A 20,872-nucleotide genomic window follows, 5' to 3' on the forward strand; every position below is an offset into this window, starting at 1 on the left:
AAAGGCAGTATGCATCGGAATTTGTTTGTATTTTTTTCAAATGATAATCCTGAAGGATTGTGGACCGGCCCTCGGCTTAAAAAGTTTGAGGACCCCTGGTCCAGGCCCTGAGGGAGTTTGTGTATTTCTGAGGGTTGGAGAGAGACCAGGCGGCGGTCGAGCCCAAGTCGGAAAATAGGGGGGGACCTTTTCAGAATGGGCTGCTCCCATTTTGAACGGAGCCTTTTTGAACGGAGCCGGCCCTCTCGGAGAGTAAAAAAAAGGGACGTCTCTCGTTTCTGGCTCCTGCCGGTCTCTTAATGCTAGGATGTTTCATTCCCCGTCCACGAGATTCTGCCCTCCCCCCCGGGGCCGCGCTTGGTACGGCCCATCTCTCTCCCTGCCGCCGATTGGTCGCGTCCGGCCTCCAGGAAGCAGGGCCTGGGACCGCCTGGTCCGCAGCAGCCGCCGCCGCGATGCATTGTGGGGCAGCGGCAGCAGATCCAAGATGGCGGCCAGCAGGAGGCTGATGAAGGTAAGACATCCAGGCGCCGAGGCGGAGGAGGGCCCGAGAGGCCGGCGGGAGGCGAGCGGGCGGCGGGAGAACACGGGGGAGGCTTAAAAGACCGCTTCCCGCGCTGGGCCTCTCCTCCCTCTCGCTTTTTTCGGGCTCATTTTCGCCGCTTCCGCTTCGCCGGCGCCTGAGGGGGGAGGGAGGGAGGGAGGGAGGAGGAGGAGCAGCGACTAGGCCTCAGCGGCGGGCTTTCCTAACGCGGCCTTTCCTTGCTCTCCTCGTGGATGGGCCTCTCCTTGCTCTCCTCAGTCCGGAGTGACTAAGCAAAGGCGGGAGGGAGGAGGGCAGGGCCTGAAAGACCGCCTCTCTCTCTCTCCCTTCCTCCCTCCATCCCTTTGGCTTCCCATCCAAGTCGAATCCCGCTTTCCCCAAATCCTCTGGACCCGAAGCCTGCCTTATTCCCGTTCCTTTTGCATCCACAGTAGAGTCTCACTTATCCAACAGAACGGCAGAACGTTGGATAAGCGAAAATGTTGGGATTAAGGAAAAGCCTATTAAACATCAAATTAGGTTATGATTTTACAAATTAAGTACCAAAACATCACGTTTTTCAACAAATGGTCAGAAAAAGCATAGAATCCTAGAGTTGGAAGAGACCTCACGGGCCATCCAGTCCAACCCCCTGCAAGAAGCAGGAAAATCTCATTCAAAGCACCCCCGACAGATGGCCATCCAGCCTCTGCTTAAAAGCCTCCAAAGAAGGAGCCTCCACCACAGTCCAGGGCAGAGAGAGAGTTCCACTGCTGAACAGCTCTCACATCTTCCTGATGTTCAGGTGGAATCTCCTTTCCTGTAGTTTGAAGCCATTGTTCCGCGTCCTAGTCTGCAGGGCAGCAGAAAACAAGCTTGCTCCCTCCTCCCTATGACTTCCCCTCACATATTTGTCTCATCTCAGCCTTCTCTTCTGCAGGCTAAACATACCCAGCTCTTTAAGCTGCTCCTCATAGGGTTTGTTCAATAAATGGTAACATTATGTACTCCACAGGGCCCCTGGTGGCACAGTGTGTTAAAGCGCTGAGCTGCTGAACTTGTGGATCAAAAGGTCCCAGGTTCAAATCCCGGGAGCGGAATTAGCCCCAGCTCCTGCCAACCTAGCAGTTCGAAAACATGCAAAATGTGAGTAGATCAATAGGTACCGCTCCGGTGGGAAGGTAATGGCGCTCCATGCAGTCATGCCGGCCACATGACCTGGAGATGTCTATGGACAACGCCGGCTCTTCGGCTTAGAAATGGAGATGAGCACCAACCCCCAGAGTCGGTCACGACTGGACTTAACATCAGGGGAAACCTTTACCTTTACTATGTACTCCACTGGCTGCCGATTAGCTACCGAGCACGATTTAAAGTGCTGGCTTTAGCCTTTAAAGCTCTAAACGGTTCCGGCCCAGCTTACTTGTCCAAACGTGTCTCCCTCTATGACCTACCATGTAATTTAAGATCTTCAGGGAAGGCCCTGCTATCGGTACCGCCAGCCTCACAGGTGCGGCTGACGGGGACGAGAGACAGGGCCTTCTCAGTGGTGGCTCCTCGGCTGTGGAACTCCCTCCCTAGTGACATTCGGCAGGCTCCATCCCTTTTGAGTTTTAGAAAGAAAGTGAAGACCTGGCTAGGTGAGCAAGCGTTCAAAGGTTGGCTTCGACTCAGTCTGGACTAAGGTTTATCTAAAAGGTTTTTGTGGATGAATGGCTCAAGTATTTGGTATTGTTTTAAATCTGTATTTAATAGCTTATGTTTTTATTCTTTTATATTGTTGTGTATTGGCATCTAGTTTTGTAAGCCGCCCTGAGTCCCTTCGGGTGAGAAGGGCGGGATAGAAATGATGGAAATAAATAAATAAAATAATAGTAATTACTGTATTTATGAATTCAGCACCAAAACATCGCAATGTATTGAAAACTTTGACTACAAAAACATTGGCTACTAACAAATTGACTACAAATAAAGATAGAATTGCATAAAATGAACTTAGAGTAACAACGTTGTCAGAAATTAAATGCATAAAAAGTTCAAAGCAGAGGGATTTTCTGCCTTGATATTCTGGGTTATATGGCTGTGTGGAAGGGCCCTGAAATAACCTTTGGGCCTATTGAGCCACCAGAAAGCAATGGGCTCACAATGCGGCATAGATTGCTAGCTTGAAGGGAGTTCTAGATCCAATCTTGTCCATATTTTGGTGCCTGAAGCAACCTTTGGGCCCATTGAGCCACCAGGAAGCAGTGGGGTCACACTCTCAGCCACGAAATGCACCAATGCTGCATAGATGCCTAGTCTTAAGGGAGTTCTAAATTAAATCGTGTCAATATTTTGGTGCCTGAAACAACCTTTGTGCTCACTGAGCCACCAGGAAGCAGTGGGGTCATGCTCTCAGCCATGAAATGCACCAATGCTGCATAGACACCTAGCCTGAACAGAGTTCTTGGGCCCTTCCACACTGCCTTTTATCCCATGATCAGATCCCAGATTATCTGCTTTAAACTGGAATATATGAGTCTCCACTACCAGACAACCTGGGATCAAATCCTGGGATATAGGAGCAGTGTGGAAAGGCCTTAGATCCAGTCTTGTAAATATTTTGGTGCCTGAAACAACCTTTGAGGCCATTAAGCCACCAAAAGCAGTGTGGTCACACTCTCGGCCACAAAATGCACTGATGCTGCATAGACACCTAGTCTGAAAGGAGTTTGGGGCCTTTCTTTGAAATATTTCAGAGCCTGAAATAACACTTGGATCCCTCAATCATTTAGGAAGCAGAAGGGTCACTCTCCAGGGCACGCTTATACTGTAGAATGAATGTGGTTTGACTCCACTTCAACAGCCATGGTTCAATGGTATGAAATTCCAAGAGTTGTAGTTTTGGCAAGGTCTTTTGCCTCTGCCCAAGAAGGCTGGCGCCTCACCATACTACATTGTGAGATAGGGTTCAGGTGGCATCAAAACGGCGTTTGTTCGACAGTGTAGATTATCCAAGGTCAAAGAAGACCCGACAACAGTTCATGCCAGACAAGGTGCATCTACACTGTCGAATGTGGACACCAGTTGGAACAGCCATGGCTCCTAAGAGTTGTAATTTTACAAGGTATTTAGGGGTTTTCTACCAACAGCGCGAATACAACTCCCAGCACTCCATACACTTGAACCAGGGTAGTTGAAGTGGGATCAAACAGCATTCATTTGACATGTAGATCAGTGGTTCCCAAGCTTTTTAGCCTTCAGTTCCCAGAATTCCTGCCAGTTGGTCAAGCTGGCTTTTGGGAGTTGAAGGACCACAGGTTGGGAACCACTGGTGTAGATGGACCCTTTGAACCATTTTGGAGCATTTTGGATTTCCGGATGAGAGAGGCCGTGTGCCACAAAAAGAAGCTTTTGGGGAGTTGGCCCTTCCTGGCAGTCAGAAGGTGCTGTGCCTCTTACTGCTGCATACATTTAGTCTTCCTTGTAGCAAGGCCCTTTATATCTCTTTTTAGAAAGCATTGCTTTTCTGTGTATTGAGTCTGTATCCCATGTTGGCCCCAAAGTGAGATGCTAGTTTGAGGAAGCAGAGACTGGATTCAGACGGCACTCCAAGCCTTTCTCTTCCAGTGTTCTCATACAGCTTTTGGAGTTTCCACCTTGGCTTTTTCAGATAGAAGTGCTCCTTCAAAAGGGGTTGCTTTTATTGAATGTGGGGGTAATGGGAGAAAAACCACAGGAACTGCCCTTACAGGGAGTTATACGTAGTCTTATGTAGGTCCCGAAAACCTTGTGTCACACACAAGTGGTATAAGCCTTCACTGAAGATAAATCCCCTCCATTCAGTGGGGCTTACTTTCATCAAACAGCCGCTCTATACTGGGAGTGAGTTTGATTCCACCAGCCAGAAGATAGTGGACAGATTTGTCTCTCAAGGGGCTTGATTTTGTATAGCGTGCTCTTCTTTCTGGGATAAGAACTGGGGGCATCTTTTCTCTGAGGGAACTGTTCGAGAGCTGTGAACTTTGACTTGCAGTGAAGGCTGTTCCATATAATAAGCCTCTTCAGTTTCTATTTCCTGGTTCCTCAGACTGATAAAAAGATGGCTTTTCTGTCTCTTCTGCCATAACGGATTGCACAAAATTGCAAGCAAGGCTGCAGTTCTCCTGTGACATTGACTTTTCAAAAGCTGGGGCTACTTTTGCTTAAATCTATTTTAGGACCATCCTAGAAGAGGCATTTCTCCTTCTCTCTTTGACTAGGAGGAGTGTGTCTTCTGAAATACATAACATGATAGGCCTATCATCTAAACAAAACCAAGCATGCTTTTTTGCTTGAAAGCCCTCTATTCTTATTTCTACGGATACGTAATTGATTGATTTTTTTAAAGATTCGTTTCCAAACCAAATTTTCTTACAGTTGGATGACAGATCTCGGTAGAATTCTGAACATGTTTAGTGAATAGGGTTTGCTTGCCCAGACTTCTAGAGTCCTGAATTCAATAATAGTGTTATTTATAAATTGTTTTTAATTCTTAGGCTTGACTTGAGTTTTGAAATGGAACATTTCCCCATCTAGACTAGACAAGAAGGGACTGAGCCGCTCCTGAAATGATTTGGCAAAATTGGACTACCAAGACTGTTATGTAGGAGCTTCCTCAGGAATGATCAGTCAAAAGTGTACTAAATGATCAAGCGCTGATACATATTAAAATAATCATTGTCATTGACCCTTCTTGGGAATAATAAAGACTGACTGTAGTCTTTTTTGTGCACATATACTTGGGAATAGCTTACCCTGAGCACACGGAGAACACTTTATGCTTGTAAGAGTCTTCACGTTTAAGGATGTTGCAGTGATAACGGCTCAGAAAAGTAACTTCTCCCCCTGGAAGTAGGCAGAATAAAGAATAATTTACCCACGGTTGTTAACCCCCACCTGAAAACAAGCTCTGAGGTCTCTGTGACTTATGGGAGCCTTGCTTAATGGTGTGAAATAAAAATTAATGCTTTCATGTTTCCAAAAATTAATAATAACACGTCCTGTCTTATTTTATACTTTCCCCTTTATTACAGTCTCTTCCTGTGGTGTTGATAATGCCATAATGACAGCCTTGTGGAGTTCTAAGAGAGCAACAGTAATTCTGAGGAACAACAGGGATGATTGTTTCTTAAACAACTCTGCTGTTCTATTCTTAATCACTGTGTCCGGTGATTTGCATGTTTGAAATAAATGGAATGCATTCCTTAATACAATTAAATTTAAGTGGCAAAAAAGGTGCTTACAGATAGGCGTTAATCTGCAAACCACAATGTTCAGGGCTTTGTGCGTATTAACCCAAAACAGACTTAGGGTGGTGAGTTAGACACCCACTTTGCCATATTGGTGTATTAGACCAGCACAACTTGCTGTCAGAATAACCTATTTGCTGTGTAGGTGCTAAATAAGCTGTCTGGAGGATTTCCAACCCAACGTTTGGCTGTGACGCTGCCCCTGATGCTAATAATATCATGTACAAAATACTCCCACATCTTGTGTATCCATTTTTGTGTTATGTCACTGCCCATGCATAGCCATTTGCTGCGGCAAAGGAGCTGGCATGCCTAGCATTTCCTGGCTGGAGACAACCAAGAAAGAAGGCTGATCTTCACTGAAAAGGAAAGTGAAAGCGAACATTCTTCCATACTAGTACTGTAACTGAAAAGTTGCTTGCTGCCATTGGTAATTTAATATCCTCGTGCTAGAACAGATATATGCACGAGGTTTTAACTTAACTGCCTTCTGATCTGTGTGCAATTTTTTTTGCAGATATTAAATTGCCAATTGTATTGCTCAATGTGTCGCACCTCAGCACTGGTTCACTTTGCTCCAACACACAAACTCCACCACAGCAGGCTTAAGTCTTTTCCGGTTATTGAAGAAAGATAGCAAAACTTATTAAAAAGCAGAAAAATAAGTAAAAACCAATTGCAAGTGCAGTCAAACACAGTTCAATGATTTTGTAGATATTAGTCCAAAATCCCAAAAATAGCACAGTAAATCCAAGGTAACATGAATACATAAGCTTCAAAAGTAATCCAAACACAGATTCTAGGCATGAGACGAGGCAAGAGTTGATTCTCCAAAAGCCAGGTTGCTCTGACTGGAATCGTTCCCAAATTGCATATCTTTTAACCCTCCTTACAAGACATAAACACATTATTGTGCACTCTTGTTTTCTCCCTGTTTGCCTTCAATTCTCACACTACGATGGAGGCCTGACCTCAACTTTAATCTGGAATCTCTGTCTAACAAGCATTCATCCCTCTCACTCCCATCTGAGCTCTGTTGACAATTTTCAGACTCCTGTAGAAGGGCATCCTTATCTTTGCTCGACTGAGAACTTTCCACATTCCCTTCCGTCTGTTTTCCCAAGCCATCCTCAGCTCCCGAATCCACCTGCCTTTCTGAGTCAACAACATTCCCTAGAATAAACTCCACATTCCCAGGGACAAACTGCTGTTCCCCAAATCCCCTTTCTTCATCATCAGACTGAACCACAACACAATGCCTCTATGATTAAGGCTGATGTAGCATTTATTTCAGTGGGAGCTTTGTGGAGTCATACCAGGGCTGTATCCTCTATCTGAGTCTGAGTCATGTGCCCGTTAGGAAATTCCCTGCCAACTTGCTTCTTACTCCTAGGAACATCACTGGGCTCATGTTAGGTCTTGATCTGGAAGGGATCAGCTGGCATCACATAATCTGTGAAAGGAATATCACTCTGCCTTTCATCAAACGATATTTTGTGCTTGAAGTCACTTCTAGCTCATTGTAACCCTAAGGCAAAGATATCACGGGGTTGTCTTGACCAGATTTCCTCTGAGGATGAGATAATATTACTGGTCCAAGATCTCACAGAGTCCTGCTCTGAAACAACTACATAATGCTGACTGTCCATTGCTGTGGTTTCTCATCCCCAGCCCTGTATTTACTTGGACATTTGAGTTAGGTTAACACTTAAGTTGCATATATCTGCTTTCCCATCTGCTACAGGGGAAATCTTGCTTTCTGTAGTCTGAAATAAACATGCTAGTTTTGTAAGTCAGGAAAATAGTTTCAAGTCCTATTATGTGCAACGTGATGTAGCAGGACTTTATTATGAAGCTGAGTTTTTCGAACAACCTGTCATTACAAACTGTGGTCATATGATGGAGTTTGGAGAATGTATAGCACTGGTAGGGCATATAAATGCAAATTCCCATTCTTCCTGCCCAGTAGTTGGAGAGAAGGAGGGTCATAGCCCAGTAGCCTTTAGACCGCCACTGGCTCCTTATCCCTGCCATAGAGTAAAATATATTTTGAGGTGCTCCATTATTTGAATATAGTGGTTACTTACTGAAATGGGAATTGCATTTTGAAAATATTGACTTGTGGGAACAAGGATTGGTGATAAAGCTTCAGTGGAGATCCCTTTTCCCTATGGTAATAACTTTTCCAGGAGTGAATTTCCCAGTGTGATATACTCACTTGGATGAGCCTCACAGGTGTGCTGTGACAAAGCAGAGAGAGGAATGATGTGGTCCAGTAGCTGGATGACAAGTCTCGGCAGCCCTCACCAGTATGCCCAATGGTGACAAATACTGGGAATTGCAATCTGGCAGTGCAGGGGAAGTAAAGAGCAAACTAGCACCAACCTTGTGTACACTGGATAGCAGCCAGGTAGCCATCCATTCCTGAGGGTGTAAGAAGGGGGTTGCCCTTCTGTTCTGGAGCAGATGGGCCAGAAATAACTTGGCTCTAGCACATGCTTCACCTGGATGCTTACCAAAAAAGAAAAAAATGAATATAAAGGTAATGATCACATAGAACTGTGTCACAAAACCCACAGAGCTAGGATGCTGTACAGAAAATATTTTCTAATACATTGTGTTACATGGCATCAATAATAACATACCCAGTATATCTCTTGTTCTGGCATTATTTTTTAAAATGTAGGTTAAGTTAAATGTAGATGTGTCATTTGTAAATCATATAACTTACAACTTGTTTGTATGTTCTATTATTTTTGTGTAACTATTTTTTTTAATTTTGCTTTTCGGAATACAAATTATTTAAAAATTATATTCAACCAAGCCCGTAGCTGTGGGGGTGGAGGGTACGAGTTCAAAACCCATCCCGATCTCTGAAAATTTTCCAGTTAAAAAACAAACCTGGTTTATTCATGAATTTTAACTGGTTAACCAAATCTCCATGCTAAGTCTATGAGAAGCAAAATTAGAGTTCCTCCAGAACTGCTGCCAACCTAGCAGTTTGAAAACATGCAAATGTGATTAGATCAATAGGTACCGCTCCGGCAGGAAGGTAATGGCGCTCCATGCCGTCATGCCGGCCACATGACCTTAGCGGTGTCTATGGACAAAGCCGGCTCTTCAGCTTAGAAATGGAGATGAGCACCAACCCCCAGAGTCGGTCACGACTGGACTTAACATCAGGGGAAACCTTTACCTTTACCAGAATTGCAAGCACTATCTCAACCATATTTTGATCATTTATTCACGCTATCATTGCATACCTTTCTGCCAATTTACATCGCAAGAGCATCAATAGCTGACATAGTGGAAATGACGATGTTTTGATGTTGGGAATGTTTAATCAACATTTTTGACATGAAGATAATGCAGTCCACCAAACCAACATGCGAATCGGACCCCCCAGGTTAAACTCCAAAAGGAAAACTTAAGTTTAAATAAACTTAGCAAGTTTCCAGGTATATATCAACTGATAATTTGTGGAAACGACCACGTTTTGACATTGAGAATGTTTAATCAACATTTTTGACATGAGAGTTGAACAGTTACAGATTATGTGGTTTCGTTTGTTTTTTACCCCATGTAATTATCTTTTAATAGTTTTTGAAATATCAAAAAACACCTGAACGTAGTCACGTCACTGCTCTTGCTGTTGCCCCTTTCAGAGCTCTTAGGCCCACCTTCTTGAGGTGGAAAAGGATGGCATGAGAGCAGCTGTCTTACTGTGCAATTGTCTGCTAGCTTGAGTTGCTGTTCTGAGACTTAAAGCCCTGTTAGTTGCTGTTAGCGTTTCCTTTCAACTACCTAAACATCTATCAAAGCAACTGAATGTTTTTGAGTTTATGGCAAAAAGGAAAAAGCCAGATATTGAAGACTAGGAAGGCAGCGGATTGAGAACAATTGCAACAGGTAGACCCCAGAACATGCACACCTGGATTGCAGGTGAAAACTGAGAAAATTGTGGAAACTGAGGTGTCTACCACTGGTTTTTCTCCCGGCAATGGACCTTCAAAATAATATATAAAGTGACTCTGACCCCAGGTTTGCAACAGCGCTTTGTAATTTCAAGATTCTTGTTTGATTTTAAAATTCTTAAGAAAGTGTGCTTTGTATGCATTCGTGTTATGTTGCGGGCCACAAAAATCTTCAGTGTTGTTGTTGTTGTTGTTGTTGTTGTTGTTATTATTATTCTACTTTATCCTAAAAAGGTGGTGAGTTCACTGGTATGGGAAAGGAGGGTAAGAGTTTGTTAAGATGTTATAATTGTAAAGTTTCTATTAGTTACTGTACTGTTCGTACTTGGTTTTTGCTTTTTGTTTTGTCATTTATACACAATAATAATTTTAAAGTTCTCAAAAAAAGAGACCAAAGCAGCTAACAACACTAAAATAACAATATGGTATATAATTTTAAACCTAAAAAACACAAACATAGGATTAAATATTGAAACTGTTAAAAAATAAACAGTTTAAACCTATTAACATACCTGGTTGGACTATATGACCCTTGTGGTCTCTTCCAACTCTAGGCTTCTCTGATCTAAAAGCGCTAGTTGTGATTTTGTCAGTTTTAGGGACTAAATCCAGAAGCCATTAGCTAGATTAGCCCAAAACAATAAGCCAGAGTTATGGGGGAGCTTTGCTTATTGTTCCTGCGCGATGTGGCTGAAACGCAGTCTGATCACTTTCTTGTCTTCTGCTCATGGGATCAGATTGAATAAAACAGACAGGAGGGGGGGGGGGGAATCGAGATGAGCCTCATGTAACTCAAGAAGTAGGACTCCCAGGTGACTTGTAACAGCCCCACATAATCATTTGCAAACCCTTTGTAAAGGCCACCTGTTCCAAATAATTATGAAAAAATTATTTGGAATTGCTTTTCTGTTTGAAATGGATGAAAACAGACCATGGAAGAACTTTGGGAGGTTATGGGGTTTGTGAACATCATTAGTAGAGTTTGGTGCATGAAAAGGAATTGTCTGGTGTGTGTGGCATATTTGGTCCATCCGTGTGTCATCGTCACTGCCCCCCCCCCCCCCGGGGCCGGCTTTGTGTTGATAAGAACCAGGGACATATAATGGTGTGAATGCTGGACTAGGACTCTGTGAAACCAGGATTCAGCCATAAGTTGGAGTCTATTTGAAAGTGCATAACAATCACATGAGTGCGACATTGGCTCCTTGAAGAAGCAAGTGACTTCAGGTCTGGGCACATTGAATCTGTGGCTGTTGTTTGTATTTCTTAAACCTGAAGTGCTTAGAAACAGTTGACATGTTAATATCACCCGTATTTGAATTTTTGCCTGACTAGCAGGCGGGGTTTATGTTTTAAATATGTTTGCTTGAACAGCCACATTGTCAAACATTTACTCAGCTGAACTGCTTCATGAAGCACCAGCCACACCTAGTAACTCACCTTGAGCATTTATAGTCAAGATACCTATATCCTGTCATTGAGGAACAGCTTATATTCTTTGTGGAAATACTCTTTGAGTCTGGTGCGTGTGTATTTTTGAGGATGCCCAAATGTAGTAGGCCGTGTCCCGAGCAGGTCTAACAACCACACAATAGTGGCCAATATACTTACTGTAGCACCTGTTCTTTTAGTCTTTATGTGGAGTTTTTGAAGGCTGTCAGTTGTTCTTGAGTCTTAGGTGTAAGCGCAACAGCTAGATCTGGGGTCCTCAAACTATGGCCCGTGGTCCATATCCAGCCCGCCAAGATAATTTGCCCGGCCCTTCCCTAAACTTTAGACTCACACTGCTGTTACCGCCACCCTCTTCTTACTCCTTCACTCTCCTGTCTTTCTTTCATCTCATTTCAGCAGGTCTAACAACCACACAATAGTGGCCAATATACTTACTGTAGCACCTGTTCTTTTAGTCTTTATGTGGAGTTTTTGAAGGCTGTCAGTTGTTCTTGAGTCTTAGGTGTAAGCGCAACAGCTAGATCTGGGGTCCTCAAACTATGGCCCGTGGTCCATATCCAGCCCGCCAAGATAATTTGCCCGGCCCTTCCCTAAACTTTAGACTCACACTGCTGTTACCGCCACCCTCTTCTTACTCCTTCACTCTCCTGTCTTTCTTTCATCTCTCTATTTCCTCCCAAACATTCCTGCTACCTCCAAAACAGGGGTAGGGGAGAGAAAGAAAGAATGTGAAAGAGAGAATAAGGCAAACATATAAGGCAAACATTCAATGCCATAACATAGAACAGAGACAGACAAACGCAGGCTTGGGCTGGCCTCGAACTCATGACCTCTTGGTCAGAGTGATTTGTTGTAGCTGGCTGCTGACCAGCCTGCGCCACAGCCCAGCCCCTTTGAATAAATCTTGGTAAGAAAACTCTGTGAGAAGGTTGCCTTAGGGCCGATCTAAATCTGAAACAACTTGAAGGCACATAACAAGAACAACAAACTAATCCGGCCCCCCAAACAGTTGGAGGGACCATGAACAGGCCCTCTGTTTTTATAAAAATTGAGGACCCCTGAGCTAGATTAAAGGTTATAATTTGCTTTATGAGAAATGAAATTCATTTGGAATGCAAGTATCTATTTATTCTAAAGTAGAGTCTCACTTATCCAAGACTCGCTTATCCAAGGTTCTGGATTATCCAAGCCATTTTTGTAATCAATGTTTTCAATATATCGTGATATTTTGGTGCTAAATTAGTAAATACACTAATTACAACATCACATTACTGCATATTGAACTACTTTTTCTGTCAAATTTGTTGTAAAACATGATGTTTTGTAAAATCATAACCTAATTTGATGTTGAATAGGCTTTTCCTTAATCCCTCCTTATTATCCAAGATATTCACTTATCCAAGGTTCTGCCGGCCCGTTTAGCTTGGATGAGACTCTACTGTACTTATATACTTCTTTTCTCACCCATGAGAGGACTCAAAGCAGTTACCAACATAATCAATGGCAAAAATTCAATGTATAAAAATCACATATCAAACAATAATAATAAATTAAAACTATTAAAATGCTAAAACTAAAAACAACAATCACATACACTACATAAAACATTTAGGCCTTGCAATGATTCTGAGGTTGTCTTTAACTGCGTCCACTTCTTTCTGTCATTCACGAATGCCTTCTTAAATAAACAGGTCTTAAGATTGCATATATCTAAGAGGGAGGGGGTTCCACAGCCTTTGTGTCAGTTTGTGGGCTATTTTTCAAGGCACATGCAAGCATGTATGAATTTTCTGATTTGTTCAACATGAAATAGATATGTGAGTATCTGTCGTGTAGTCACTGCCACTGGAGGGCAGCATGTTCATTCATTCCGATCACACTTTAGCTCTCTTGGGCTATACGCCACACTCCTTTCAAATGGAAATATTTCCCCACGGTAAAACAGATCAAATGGGACTTCCTTAACTTTGCTTTTCAAAAAATAATACTATTTTGGAAGTCTTTCTGTGGATAGTGAAGGGGTTTTTTGCATCGCTTTTGAAAGATCTGTTACGGCAACGTTTGTTGTATTCCATTTCCAGTCATTTGTGTGTGTTGTGCAGTCTTAGAATTTCAGTTCCTTTTTTCTTCTTAAGCAATCTAGCCATGGATTGCTTTGTGTGATTTGGATTTTAAAAGACTGAGCGAGAAAGTCGTTTTTAAAAAAATCAGTTAAACATGTAATGTTACCCTTGTTTGTGAAATCATTATAATTATTAATTTTATTAACTATACTCGTGTTTCTCCCTGTGGGTGGCTAGAAGAAGACCCATTGCTTGTTTCATAAAGAGGAAATGACAGGGAAAGATGTGTAGCTGTTGTGGACGAGAATTTAAAGGATTTCCTTGGGAAATAAAACAGCTTTATTCCCTTTCCGTGTCGCCATCCAGTGGTGCAGAGCTACTGTAGCATAAAAAGGGCACAATAATGTCTCTGAAACGTGTTACGTGTGCAGCCATGCTACAGTGTTCAGCCTCATTGCTAGCTGCTTTCAGATTTGAAATATATGTGCCATGTGATCATTCCAGAAATGAAAGTATTAGAACACCAAAGCTTCCAGCAATGAACAATGAGGTCCCTTTTGCTTTGGCTCAGCACTAAGATGTCTCTATGACACGAATCGAATGCGCACCCTAATTTTGGCAAGGGAATTTAGCCAAAAAAAGGTGTGCATTAGATTTGAGTAAATAGGTACCGTGTGTGGTTCTGCCATCAGAGTTTGTCACCAGCCACTGCCTCTAATGTTGTGTCCTTTCTCTCTTGGCCGAAAGTATAGTTACATTTTACTTGTGCTGTTAAGGGGCAAGAGATTGGCTTGATGGACCAATGGTCTGACTTCATATCAAGCAATTCCCGTTGCATCTTGTAGTTCAAATATTCTCATACTATATCCTATATTGGACCTTTAATGCCTGGATGATTGTTTAACATTTTAACTATGTCGATTTTAAATTGTTTTTAAATTGTGTTGTCTAAATTGTTATTTTATGATTTTATGTGATTATATTGGGCTTGTTCCCCGTGTGAGCCGCCCCGAGTCCCCAGCTGGGGAGATGGAGGCGGCATACAAAAATAATTTTTATTATTATTATTATTATTATTATTATTATTATTATTATTATTATTATTATTATTATTATTCTGTGAAGCAGGCACTGCTTGAGAGGTCGGCCAAGCACTTGAGAAAAAGATATTTTCTTTGCAAGCGGGTATCAAGAGAGCTGTGTTGGTGACACATACATTCTTTAAAATCTGTCAAGGTCCTCAATGTGTAGAATTACTGTTTTACTGATGTGAAATGTCTTTGTAGGATGAGTAGTTTGAAACTAGCTACCATGGAGCTTGAGAATAAGTAGTGTTTGTGCCCTTTGTTCCTAATTTGGATGCTGTGCCTTTAAAATATATGCATCTTTTACATCAACTTATATATTATTGCTTGGAGTTGAACTGGAGTTGTAGGCATGCTTCCATGGTGTGTTTTGGAGGAGCAGTGTGCTATCCATGCTTTGGAGACAAAATCAAGGGTTCCCAAACTTTTTCAGTCATAGAATCCTTTAGAAGACATTTATTTTCTGCTGAACCCTAACTTTATCCCTGGTTTGTTTGGTCAAAATATCATAGCTTGGAAGGGAACTTCAAAGGTCATCCAGTCCAACCCCTTTCTGCCAGACAGAAGACATAATCCGAGCCTTCCTGACAGATGGCCATCAAGCATATATCTAGCAACTACATACCTGGTGGCAATAGTTGTAGCACAGAATAGCTATTATGGAGGCTGTAAATCAAATAGTTGACCTCATATAATTTTCTTTTAATACTCATTTCAAATTTGATATTTTAAGATATGTGGAATTCCTACAATGCTTTTGAGGGAACCCTAGGGTTTTGCACAACACAGTGTGAGAACCGCTGGACTAGATGACCATTTGTATCCCTTTGAATGCTGCCACTCTGTGATGGTATGCTGAAGTGGCTCTGTGACTCTTGAGGAGGATTTTGCTAACGTGGTCTTTCCGCTGTGCTTCTTTTGCAGGAGCTTGAAGAAATCCGCAAGTGTGGAATGAAGAACTTCCGTAATATCCAAGTTGATGAAGCTAACTTATTGACTTGGCAAGGGCTTATCGTTCCGGTGAGTGTGAAAGTGGCCTACAACCGTTTTGAACTCTTGCCCCAGGCACTTGGGCTGGGTGATAAATGTTCCTTTCGAAACGTAGAGTTGCCAAGCTGGCTGGGCAAATGAATGCGTTGGTGGAGAAGAACATTTCTGTAGTGTTTGTGTTAAGAATTGTTTTCACTATTAATGGGTTTTGAATTGGTTTTAAGAGTTTTAACTGTTTATTTTTAGTGCTGTTAATATTTAATTCTATTTTCATGTTTGTATAGGTTTTAAATTGTATTATACTGGCAGGTTGCAGTAGATTGAGTCCTTGAGCAACAGCAAAGGGGCTTTTATTGTAACTTAGTTTGGGTACCTGGTGTTGCCTGGGTTATTTGAAAAAGTCAGTGTTTTAATTGTACAAAATGCATAAAGTTGTGGATTAACTACAACTAACATCATGCCAGGTTCACCCCGAGAACCTCCATCAGTACTTAAAGTTTGTTATATTGGGCAAGTTTGCTCTAGATGCATCATGGGGGGGAGGGGTTCAGTGTAGGGTAAACTACAACTCCCACTATGGTGAGTCAGTCCCCTCCAACCCCTCCAGTAGGTTGAGCTAGTCAGGGGGTTCTGTGTGCCAAGTTTGGACCAGTCCATCATCGGTTGGAGGTCACAGTTTCTCTCGTTGTGGGTGAACTACAATTCCCAGGAAGGAAGGCCATTTCCCCCAAACTGTCCCTGTATGAAAGCCTTCACTTGTGTGGTGGGCAGGATGGTGTTTGTGGAGGACATTGGCAGGGCTCTTGGACATGTTTGTGGCGCTCACTATAACGTGTAATGTCATTTGAGGGAGGGCCATTGGTGTCTCCTGCATATAATACTTTATAAATATATAATATATTGTATATACATATAATATTGATAATAATATTATAATGGAATACAATATTATACTAATACAATAATATTAATTATATATTAAATGTAATATTACTAATAATAATACCATATAATGATAGAGTACAATATAGTAATTTAATGCTTATATTGTGCTATGCTAATAATATATTTTATGTTCATTTGATTTGTAAGCCGCTCTGAGTCCCCTTCGGGGTGAGAAGAGCGGGATATAAATGTAGCAAATAAATAAATAGTGGGAGCTGTAGATATTTGTGGAAGTGAAAGTTTGTCTGTGTTAGTCAGGGGTCCCCAAACTCCAGATAAGACGTAATCTCCTAGATTGCTCCATTCATTATGCCTGAAGACTACCTACAGTGTCTGCTCTTGGCCCATTCGTGTTGCCTTTCCTTTCCATTGCAGGACAACCCTCCATACGACAAGGGGGCCTTCAGAATCGAAATCAACTTCCCGGCAGAGTACCCGTTCAAACCTCCTAAGATTACGTTTAAAACAAAGATCTATCACCCTAACATCGACGAAAAGGGGCAGGTTTGTCTGCCGGTAATAAGTGCTGAAAACTGGAAGCCAGCCACCAAAACTGATCAAGGTAAAAAAACTCTGGGTGTAAATGGCTTGATTGTCTTGAAAACTCCTGCTTAGAGTGAGAAGAGCAAAGAATGAGTACTTTTGGTAGTTGGAGGTTATCAAAACTGCTGCTTTTCTTTTATACTTCCCTCCCTAAGGTTAGACTTCCTCTGCATGCTGATCTTTTATACAAATTCAGGAACCAGCAGAATATAGGCCCATCTCAAAATCATTGTGAGCTCCAGCTGATGTATTTCTTTCACTTTATTCCTCCTCTTCTCCACTTCAAACATACAGCAGCCCTGCGAAGGGCGATCAGAATGCAAAAGGCAGCTCAAACTTAGTGAGCTTTTTGAGCCCAGGTCTTCTTCTCATGTACTTCCACATGAAATAAAAATAATAGTAATAATAATAATAATACATTTTCATACCCACCTCTCCTTAAATCAGGGCACAACTTCTGGAACATGGCCATACAGCCCAGAAAACTCACAGCAACCCAACGAAAAGGCCCTCTTGCATGTCCATTGCTAGTTGGATTCTGGCTTTTAAAAATAAATATCGCGCAGAGTTCTATGGGCAAATTATACAGGAGAAGACCATCGTGTAGGCAACCTGGACCCAAACTATGTAGGGCTTTAAAGGTCGAAACCAACACTTTGTACTTTGCCCAGAAACAAGTTGTCAACCAGTGGAGTGACTTTAGTATTGGCTCAATATGCTCACTCCTGGCTATATCTGAAACCAGTCTGGCTGCCTTGGTTTGAACTAATCGGCATTTCCAAACTTGGTACCGAAGTATCCAAACGTATAGTGCATTGCTGAGGTCCAACCTTGAAGTGACCCATTTTTAGGACATTTAGAACCGCAGCTTTGAAGTGCTCATAGGTTTCAGGATGGCTTTGCATGGCATGATAGCGGCTTGAAAGATATTAATTTCTAGAATTAACATTTAAGTTGGGGTTGCAGGTTTTGTCATTTGCCGAGACACATATACACTCTTACCTTTAACACCTCTGCAGATCCCACCACTAACACAGATCGCAGGTCACGTCTCCTTCTGTTTGTAGTTCTTGTGTGGTCAGTTCACTGCTCTCTATGTAGCTAGGTCAATCCTTGGACGGCAGATGCCCGGGGCTGTATTGAAAGCCTTTTCCAGCTTAGCAGGACTTGCCCCAGCTTGCACTCAGCCAGCATTGCCTTCAAAGAGTGCAGGGCCACCTCAAGGACTTTGTGGCCATACTGACCTCTTTCTCGCTTTCTTTCCCCCCCCTTTGCAACAGTAATCCAGTCCCTCATAGCACTGGTGAACGACCCCCAGCCCGAGCACCCACTCCGGGCCGACCTAGCTGAAGAATACTCTAAGGACCGTAAAAAATTCTGTAAGAACGCGGAAGAGTTTACAAAGAAATATGGTGAGAAGCGACCAGTGGACTAAAAACAAAACAAAAAAAAATCAAAATCAAAAATCTGACAGAGTTGATGTCAGCAATGTGTGTTGAGAAGACCTGGAGCAGTGCATTTCAGACACACCACAAAAGCAGGACTCTCTGGAAAATTGACAAGTGCCACCTTTCGGTGTCCACTTGTGGCTGTTACTAACTTTCTACAGTTTCTTAATCAAAAGTGGTCTAGGTAACCTGTAAACAATGGATTAAAATTAAGATGTTCTAGTTCTGCTTTCTTTGTTTAAAATCACTGCTTCAATATACTTTCAAGGATGCTGTTTCCTTTTTTTTTCTTGTCAGAATTTATCGAAAATATCTTAGACTTAACCTGCCCTTAAAAGTTCAAAAGGTTGTGGCTGTTATTTCTGATTTTCCTCTGCAATCCCTCCTTCCCATGTCATTTGTTTTTCTCCTCTCCTCCCTGCCCCACAGACCCACACACTTATGTCTTAGCAAAATGATTTGAGAAAAGAAAAGGAGAAAGAGTTGAATATTTGGCATTTCCCCCTCTTCACGGTTGCATTGCTCTTTGCGGAACTTGCGCTCAAGTTTCTCTTAACTTTGTCTTGTCACGTAAATACACCGCATTGACTCCATACACTTGAGCCCCCGCTTTATAGACATTATTTTTTCTGATGTTACTACAATTATGTTTATTAAACAGGGAACTCCAAGCTTTGTGTGCTTGATTGAATTATGATACGGATTAGGCCTTGCTTCGGGGGAATTTTGGACACCGGATGTTCTGTAGCAAAGTAATAGTGGGATGTGATTTTTTTTTAATATTTTTTTCAGTTGTATTCTTAGTATCTATGCAGAGTACCTAGAATAATGATTCAGAATAGCGTTGCAAAGCAGATTGGGGAGAAAATTCAGATTAGGGACCAAGAGGTACCAAAATGAGGACACAGATGTTGTTCCCTTCCCGATTCCTCCACCCTTCGAAGGGAGGCATTGCAGAAGGAGTATTTCTTGAAAAATTGGGAAAGCAAATTTGTAATCATTTGGCGACACTGATCTAGCCTATGCCTTGTCTCCTGTGGAATGGAAAACCAACCTTCCCCTAATAACGTCTCAAATGATTGTTGTCGAAACCGTGAGGGACTTCCATTAAGCAATAAGAGTCCGGTAGTTGGACACATCCGCTAGTGCTGTTCATAAGATACCAGGATGAAATGCAGCATTCTAGAACAATACAAGCGAATAGAGAGTTATTATATATTTTTGCCATCCTGCTAAATTTAAGTGACATTCTTCTCATTCGGAACTGAATCCCCTTTGCATTTTAGGATTGATATTTTTGGCATTCAAACGGCTGAGCCACGTGACCAAGACCCATTTTTTAAATGCCGGCTTTAAGCAAGCGTTTGGCCCCATCCTCATGAAATCCAAAGAGAGCAAGACGTACATATCGTTCTGTTTGGCATCCTAAGTCCCTCTCCACTTTGGCAAACGACTGCCAGGAATCTGGAACCAGTTGTTGCCTTTGCCACGTTCCGGGGCTCATGTATGTCAGGGAGACCGAAGTGTTCATGTTCAGGGTTTTAATGTTCGTACCTCCCCACCCTTCTCTCTCTCCTGCCCTATACCAGCTTTTGATTTCGAACCGTAAAAGATTGACAGCCAAGTACCTCTCTTGATAAGTAGAAAACAAAACAAACCCACAAACTTCTTTCTTTATGGGGTATGAAGCATCTGTTTTAAGTGTTCTTAGGGGGAAAAATATTCTTTGGTAGATGAGTAAAATTTAAAAAACTACCTTTACGTAATGGACACTTGCATTTCCTAAGTGTGTGTGTTCAGGCTTGGTGACCAGCACTGTCTATTACCAAAATTTCCACTTTTTTGTGTCCTCATTTGCAGAAAGTTGGTATTGACTTTGTTTCATTCACGCTACGCAGATTCAAAAATAAACGAAAAATGCCAAATTTTATCTGTCACGCTGACGTGTATGTAAATCCCGAACCTCGTTCCCGGCGAACCCTGTTTGTTTTCCGCCTGTCGGTTGCCTTTGTCGCTGCCCTCGCCTCGTACTCCGCTCCCGACCCAAGTCTCTATTGTATATTTAATAGGGCAAAATAGATCTTCTATATCTCTCTTTTCAAGTGTAAACCTCTCAGGTCAAACTGCCTCTATGTGAACTGGTGCTCTCTGAAAAAGGAACGGAAGAGCCAGGGCGGAGGGAGGCATTTAATCTTTCACCATTGGGTACCCAAACCTTGTATATTTGTGTGTGTGTCTTCAAACCATGGCAACACCTCAGTGCACTGGGTTTGTGCAGAAAATGTTTTAAAAAGTAATTTTTGTAATATTGGGAGTTCGCACTTTTGAAGCTGGGACATTTAAATTACATCTAAGAAAATCCTCAATGTTTGACCTGACAGCTCCATATGCTAAACCTTCTTTCGTTTAAGGGTATTTACCTTCTTCACCTTTGCTCCTCGAGACTTCTGCTTTTTTGCCAATCACCAAAAAGTGATATTTTCTTTCAGTGGAACACAAGGCAAACAGCCAAGGTGAAGAAGAAAGTTGAAGCAATGTAAAACAACTCTCAAACAGTAGGGTGCTTCAAAGAGGTGAGC

At 42.2% G+C, this 20,872-nt stretch overlaps 1 protein-coding gene across 1 annotated transcript; it reads left to right on the forward strand.

Annotated features, from left to right (window-relative positions):
* Positions 1–292: 292 nt before the first annotated feature.
* ube2l3 (ubiquitin conjugating enzyme E2 L3) lies at positions 293–20,223 on the forward strand. Its single transcript, XM_003225112.4, has 4 exons — positions 293–514; positions 15,292–15,387; positions 16,678–16,864; positions 18,126–20,223. Exons 1-4 carry the CDS (start codon positions 308–310, stop codon positions 18,278–18,280), a joined length of 645 nt encoding a protein of 214 aa, XP_003225160.2. The 5' UTR covers positions 293–307; the 3' UTR covers positions 18,281–20,223.
* The last annotated feature ends 649 nt before the right edge of the window (positions 20,224–20,872 follow it).

This window comes from Anolis carolinensis, chromosome X, assembly GCF_035594765.1.
Source record: "Anolis carolinensis isolate JA03-04 chromosome X, rAnoCar3.1.pri, whole genome shotgun sequence".
In the NCBI taxonomy this organism is placed as follows: Eukaryota; Metazoa; Chordata; class Lepidosauria; order Squamata; family Dactyloidae; genus Anolis; species Anolis carolinensis.

Coding starts and splice junctions, on each gene's coding strand:
- ube2l3 (XM_003225112.4), top strand. CDS start 308: ATGTTTCATTCCCCGTCCACGAGATTCTGCCCTCCCCCCCGGGGCCGC. Junction 15,388..16,677: donor GGCAAGGGCTTATCGTTCCG/GTGAGTGTGAAA, acceptor TTTCCATTGCAG/GACAACCCTCCATACGACAA. Junction 16,865..18,125: donor AGCCACCAAAACTGATCAAG/GTAAAAAAACTC, acceptor CCTTTGCAACAG/TAATCCAGTCCCTCATAGCA.